At 43.0% G+C, this 7,530-nt stretch overlaps 1 protein-coding gene across 1 annotated transcript; it reads left to right on the forward strand.

Annotated features, from left to right (window-relative positions):
* The first annotated feature begins 5,847 nt into the window (after positions 1–5,847).
* On the forward strand, positions 5,848–6,969 carry LOC141673288 (uncharacterized). Its single transcript, XM_074480023.1, has one exon. The coding sequence runs from the start codon at positions 5,848–5,850 to the stop codon at positions 6,967–6,969; it is 1,122 nt and encodes a 373-aa protein (XP_074336124.1).
* The last annotated feature ends 561 nt before the right edge of the window (positions 6,970–7,530 follow it).

The following is a 7,530-nucleotide window of genomic DNA, read 5'->3' on the forward strand; positions in this document are numbered from 1 at the left end:
AATCAAGTGCTCTACTTTCCATGTTTTTTCAACTTTCTCACACGAGAACATGAATAAAAAAATTAGCAAAAATATAGAGAAGAATATCCACCTATTGAAAAAACTCATAACCAAAATATGATATTAATTTTATAATCGACACCTAATATTAAAATCATTCGAGAAGAACTCTTTAAAACTTTTCGTACATTGACAATATGTCATTATTTTGAAATTTTAAAAGTGTAGCCACTATTGTGAAAATAAATATAAAGTACGGCCACCAATGTAATTTAGGCTTTAAATATGTTAGTGAACGGCGATGACTTAACGGAAGTTTACGGCAATCATTTTTTTGAAAGGCGGAAAGAAAGGTTGGTCACTGTTTTGAGAAATTGAAAATTTGACAATTATTTTAAAAATCGGTGTAAAAGTACGGCCATTACTATGTAATTTACTCTAAAAGAAATAGAGAAAGTCAAGAAAAAGAATATTAAAAAATATAGGGATATTAATATTTTGTTTATATAACTGAAATAAGGAATGCGATACGACTCTTTAAAAATAAGGGAGATGACGAGAATTGATAGGGTATAAGCATCCCGGATAGAACCCAACCCAGCTCTAGGGTGAGACAAGCTCGGTTAGAGAACCAAGACCCCCCCCACCCCACCCCACCCGACCCGACCCGACCCGACCCGGAACAAGCTAATAAAGAGAGCCAGGCTCAAGATAGTAACTGAACCCGGGAACAAGATCACCTCCCAGCTAAAGTCCAACCCAGTTATAGCAGGCTCGGGGGGGGGGGGTCCCCAAACACAAGCATACCCCACAGCCCACCAAGGAAGGGCACGTGACAATGACAGCTATCAACAACCAACAACTGAGACAAGCATGACATGCGTCACCACACCTTTGGTACATCCTAAGGGTGGTCCTTACCTAGACACGTGTATGGAATCCATCCGAGCCAGACGTCATCCGCCTCCAATAACGAACGGCCCTTATCTAAAGGTACCAACCCCTAAACTTTACCTTTGGACTATAAATACCCCAAGGTGAAAGGGTTTAGGGGTTACGCTCTCTTACACACTCATATATACACACACAGTCACCTTACATTCCTATCTATCTTCATCTTCCCCAAAGCGAGTTCGTATTCTCACACCGGAGGCGTCGCGGGGCTCAAACGCCCCTCCGGTGTTTTTTGCAGACACCCCACAGCAGCTAAACCAAACCACCACGAGAAGTCCAGTCACGGCGTCGGAAGGAGCAGCCCCGCACACTGGAGTTATCATTTGGCGCTAGAAGGAGGGGCTCTCCATCCTTAGGTCATGGTGCCCCTGGATTCACCTTCATTAGCAAACTCTTAAAAGAGTCCATTTCTTTAATCTGTAAGAACACAAACAACTTAGATCTCTCATAACCATGAATGTTGTTTATTTAAGCCACGTTTGTGTGTGCTCGTCATTTTAGGCCACGTTTGTGTGAGCCAAATTTAGTTTATTTTTAAGCCACGTATGTGTGTGCTATAGATAGTTTTGATTGTTTTAAAACCCAGATCTGTTTTGGCTTGCATATTGTCTTCATGTTTTAAACCCCGTTATACTTATTCCGCAATATTGTTAGCAAAGCCCAGAAAGTTTGTTTGTTGTTGTTCTGGAAAATTTTTGCTATCTTTAAAAAGCAACCATAGATCTATATTTTTAGCTTGAAATCTTGGTCATTTGTTGTTTGTGCACTTGAGATAATGGCAACGGCAGGAAATAATACTGTTGGGTGACCTTCCTCAAGTGCTCGTGTCTAGGACCAGGACCATTATCAGGCACAAGACCCCCGGGCTAACCGAGACACCCTCCAGGAGCAACCATTGACACATACCTCATTGAGCTGAACCAATATAAGTATACTAATGTTCTAGTGGTCGAGAAACACATGGCCAACCTAACCGGCAATGAATTGGCTGAAGCAATCAGGCTCGACAGGGAAGAGCAAGCTCGGGCTCAGCTAGAATTTGAACAGGAAGATGATCAGGAAGAGTATAGGGACTCCTAGCAATCCAGGAAATCTGTATTTGACCAAATCGGAGCTAAGGGGAAGAAGAATAAAAAAGACCAAAGTAATAAGAAAGAGACAGAAGCAACCAGAAAGAAGAGGTTGGAAGAGATGCGAGAACAGATCAGAAGGGTGGAAGAAACAAAGCTTGAGCTTAAGATTCAGAAAAGAATGTAGCTAGAAGAGGAGAGGCTACTAGCCAAATCTAAGACAAAGAGGACCCGGAGGGACCCCACCCCCGAAGTCATTTCTGATGATGATGAGGAGGGGCAGAAGGATCTCAAAGATATGATTTACGAACTTCAAAGAAAAATGGAGAAGCACTCTGGAATAGAGGTCGGGGAAACTCTAACACCCTTCAGCCATTCCTTAGAGGCCATTCCTCGACAAAGAGGCCTTAAGCATTATACATTTGATTCGTTTGACGGTTTGGGAGATCAAGAGGAACATCTGAATTACTTCGATCAAATTGCTCTGATATACTACTACAATGATTTGACCAAGTCTAGATTCTTCGCATCGACTCTCAGGGGGGGCTCAGAGGTGGTTTAGCGGGATCACCTCCCGAAGCATCCACAACTAGAAAGAATTCCGTGGGGCCTTCCTTAGTAGGTTCCGAGCAAAAAAGACACATGAGCTGCATATGTGCCATCTCGAGACTATTCGCCAGTATGACAACGAATCTCTCTCAGCCTATATAAGGCATTTCCAGGAAGCAATCAACAAGATCTCAAACTTAGACGAACGGGAGGCTCTGAGCATATTCCGGAGGAACCTAGACCCAGAACATAATGAAAGTTATATTGTGGAATTGATCACCAAAGAGTCTCAGAGCCCGGTTGCCGCCTACTCTATTGAAGCCAGATTCATCAAGGTAACAAATGTGCTCAAAGCTATGAGGATGACCCGGAATAGGGGATCCAGGAGCAAGAACTCTGATGATCGACCGGAAGGGGGTTACCATCAGGACAAAATGTTCAAGCAAAGCCAACAAAGCCAGCAGACTCATATGGTCCAGAATACTCCTATATTTTAGAGACTTGGTCCTAAGAAGGAATCCAAAAGCGACCCAGGATTAACTAAGCAAGCTATGGAGCCTAGGCAGGAGCCAGATTGGACCCCCTAAACAGGACCAGGGATGAAATACTGAAAGAGATCAAAGATAAGCCATTCTACTACCCGCCGAAGGCCATGCAGACTCCCCCGAAGAGTCGGCCTTATGATAGACAATATGATTATCATGAAACGCATGGCCACAAAAATAGAGAATTGCCTATCTCTCAAGTACTTCATCGAAGAGCAAGTAAAGAAAGGAAACCTCAACCAATACATATCCCGGGAAACCAATCAAAAAGGAGAAGGATCAAGGAAAGGAAAGAATGTGGTGAATTTAGTTCTAGGAGGCTCCCATTCATCTCCCCGCAGCCCGGACTCAGGTGATGAGGTATTCTCTATCCAATCATTCCCGGAGATGATAATTTCTTTCAGCAGTAAAGATTATGAGGGAGTCAACCCCAATCACAATGAAGCCTTGGTAGTAACACTTGATATTTTTGATAACGAAGTTAGAAGGATGCTAATAGACAATGGTTCCTCAGTCAACATCCTCTTTAAGCATACCGTGGATCGAATGAAACTAGGAATCATTCGCTTAAAATAGTGTCTAAAGGACCCCCCCTCTATGGATTCGAGAACAACTTGGTGCCGATCCAGGGAACCATGTACCTCCCTGTCATATTCGGATCAATTCCAAACCATGTTACACATGTTATAAAATTCTATGTGATCAACACTCCCTCATCCTACAACGACATAATTAGTCGCCCAGCTCTTACCAGAATGCAACCAATCACCTCTATATCACACCTGAAAATCAAGTTCCCAACTCCAACTAGGGTAGGAGAAGTTAAAGGAGAAAATAAAGTGGCAGAAAGATGTTAGTCATGGCAGAAACCCATCAAGACAACAAAAGGAATGCCACAGTCCTTCAAAAGCAGCAGAGCAACAAGAAACACCGACCCCGCTCAAAGGATGTTGCGGGAAAAGAAGTTCAAGTTATATAATCCAACTTGGATCCAAAAGCAACCAAGCCAGGCTCGGAGGAGCCAAAAAGCAACCAAGTCATGGTAGAGATTGAAGTAAACGCAGCTCTCATCCAGGGTAATCCTACCATGCAAGCAACCAACTCTGAAACAAATGAATTAGGAGAAAGCAACCAAGAAAAAACACCATCCCAGGGTCAAATCTACATGAAAAAGAATGGAGAAGCCCGGATACAGCAAATGGTGTCAAACGAGGACCAAGCAAAGGTTGAAGTTACGGCAGAAACAGAAACAATTCTGATTGATGAAAGCAATCCTTCTAAGAAAGTGAAGATAGGATCCGGTCTTGAGAAATTTTTTAGAGAAGAGTTGGTGTCATTGCTCCGAGGGTATGTTGATGTATTTGCCTGGAGCCTAAAAGACATGCCTGGGCTACATGAATTCATAGCAATGCATAGCTTGGATGTCAACCCAAACAGGAAGCCTGTTAAGCAGAAGAGAAGAAATTTTGCCCCAGAGAGGCAGAGAGCAACAGACGAAGAGGTGGATAAATTACTCAAAGATGGAATCATTTGAGGTGTCAAGTACTCGGAGTGGTTGGCTAACGTGGTCATGGTAAAGAAGGCAAACGGAAAATGGAGAATGTGTGTTGACTACACCGACTTGAATGATGCATGCCCATCGGACCCCTACCCACTCCCAAACATTGATCAACTGATAGATGCCACATCCGGACATATCATGCTAAGCTTCATGGACGCCTTCTCGGGATACAACCAGATTTAAGATGAATCTGAGAGATATCGAAAAGACAACATTCATAACCAACAGGGCTGTCTGTGCTTACATCATGCCGCCTTTCGAACTGACAAATGCAGGCTCAACCTATCAGCGAGCAATGAATAAAATTTTTAAGATCCAGTTTGGAAGAAATTTAGAATCCTACATTGATGATATGATTCCAAAGTCCACAAGCATCCCGGGTCACATCGAAGATCTCATAGAATGCTTTGATAATTTAAGGAAGCACTCACTTAAGCTGAATCCGGAAAAATGCACTTTTGGAGTGGGATCAGGTAAATTTCTCGGGTTCATGATAAGCAACCGGGGGATTGAAGCCAATCCAGAAAAGATAAAGGCAATCCAAGAAATGAAACCTCCCAGGACCCAGAAGGATGTGCAGAAACTAGCAGGGTCACTAGCAGCACTTAGAAGATTTATCTCAAAGCTCGCTGAAAGATGTTTACCTTTCTTTGATCTACTGAAAGGAGCCAACAACAAGAAAGAAGTTAACTGAAACCCAAAATGCCAGAGTGCATTTGAAGACATCAAAAGATATCTCTCCCAGCCAACAATCCTAACTAAAGCCCAACCTGGGGAGCCCTTATTTCTCTACTTGTCAGTAGAAGCCCTGACAGTGGGAGCATCATTGATTAGGGAAGAGAATGGAAAACAACAACCAATTTATTATGTTAGCCATGTACTAAAAGATTCTGAGACCAGTTACCCAAGACTGAAAAAGTTCGCTTTTGCCTTGGTCACAACATCCAGAAAGCTCAGGCGTTACTTCCAAGGAAGGGAGATCCAGGTCGTGACTGATCAACTCTTAAGGAAGATAATACACAAATCAGATATCTCGGGAAGAGTTGTAAATTGGGTAGTTGAGCTAAGTCAATTTAACTTGAGTTTCATTACAAGGACTGATTTCAAAGCGCAGGAATTTGCTGATTTTATCATAGAATGGAACTTTCTGGAAGATGAGCCTACGCCCATGAGCACTGACCCAGACAATAACCATGATCCTAACCCGGGAGCCTGGACTCTCAAAGTTGACGGGTCTTCAAAAAATGAAAGTTCAGGAGCCGGGCTCATCCTAAAGAGTCCTGATGGCTACATAATTCAAACTGCTATCTCATTCGGCTTTCCAACAACAAACAACCAGGCAGAGTATGAAGCCTTGATTGCGGGATTGAAGTTTTCCGGGACCCTCAGGGTCCAAAACCTAAATATCCATAGCGACTCCCAAATTGTAGTCAAGCAAACAAATGACGAATATATAGTGAAATATCCAATTCTAGTCAAATACCAAGCTTTGGTCCAGAGCCACCTTTCCTTGATACCACAGAGCCGAGTTCTACAAATATGCAGAGAGGAGAATTCAGAGGCAGATTACCTGTCCAAGCTGGTCCAGAACTCATCAGACCTAGATTGCTTTGTCTATTTCGAGGATCTACAAAAGCCAACTACAGAAATAGAAGAAGTCTTGGAATTAGAAAATAGCCCGAATTTGATGACTCTTTTCATCAATTATCTAGAAAAGGGAGGCCTCCCGGAAGATAAAGGGAAGGCTCAGAGACTCAAAGCTAAGGCAGCAAAATTCTTTCTTGAAGAGGGGTCACTCTATCACCGGACCTTCTCCTCACCTATCCTAAAATGCGTTGGCCCAGTGGAGGCAGAGTATTGTTTAATGGAAGTCCATGAGTGGGTATGCGGAGATCATATGTCTGCAAAGGCCCTGACTCATAAGATAATAAGGCAGGGTTATTACTGGCCAACAATCCACCAAGATGCAATTGAATTTGTGAAAAAATGCAAGCAATGCCAACTCTTCAGTAATGTATCCCGGCTCAGCCCAATCCTACCCTCCTCAGTCCTATCTCCAATCCCCTTCACTGTTTGGGGGATAGATATTATGGGACCCTTTCCCCGGGCTAGAGGAGATCTAAGATACCTATTAGTCTTAATCGCCTACATGACTAAATGGGTGAAAACAAAGGCAATGATAACCATAAACCAGCAGGATTGCATAAAATTCATGGATAACATCTTGATGAGGTTCGGAATCCTAAGAGGTATCATAAAATGGACCGCGGTTTATCGGGTCAGAATTTGAATCCTAACTCCAAGAGCGGGGTATCAAACACAAAAAGTCATTAGTAGCATACCCTCAGGGAAATGGACAAGTAAAAATGACAAACCGGATCCTTCTCCAGGGCATCGAGAAGAGGCTTAGAGAAAGCAAAAGCAAGTGGCCAGAAGAGTTGTCCAATGTGTTATGGGCTTAGAGGACTAGTCCCCGGACAAGCGTAGGCGAACCCTTTTTAAGCTAGCGGAACAAAAGTAATGCTACCTATCGAGGTAGGATCCCCTTTTCAACGAGCGATCAACTTTGATGAAAAATCCAACGAGGAGGGGCTCAGAACAAACATTGAGCTCATTGATGAGGTTCGGGACCAGACTATAACAAAAATGGAAAAATACAAGGAGAAAACTAAGGAGCACTTCAGCAAGAAGTCCAGGGTCAAAAATTTTCAAGTTGGAGACCTAGTACTTCGAAATACAGAAGCCTCAGATCCTACGAATACCGGAAAGCTGATGCCCAAATGGGAGGGGCCTTATAAGATCAAAGAAGCCTTAAGACCAGGGACTTACAAGCTAATGAACATGAATAAAT

The sequence above is a fragment of the Apium graveolens genome, chromosome 7 (assembly GCF_009905375.1).
Source record: "Apium graveolens cultivar Ventura chromosome 7, ASM990537v1, whole genome shotgun sequence".
Lineage (NCBI taxonomy): Eukaryota > Viridiplantae > Streptophyta > Magnoliopsida > Apiales > Apiaceae > Apium > Apium graveolens.

Coding starts and splice junctions, on each gene's coding strand:
- LOC141673288 (XM_074480023.1), top strand. CDS start 5,848: ATGAGCACTGACCCAGACAATAACCATGATCCTAACCCGGGAGCCTGG.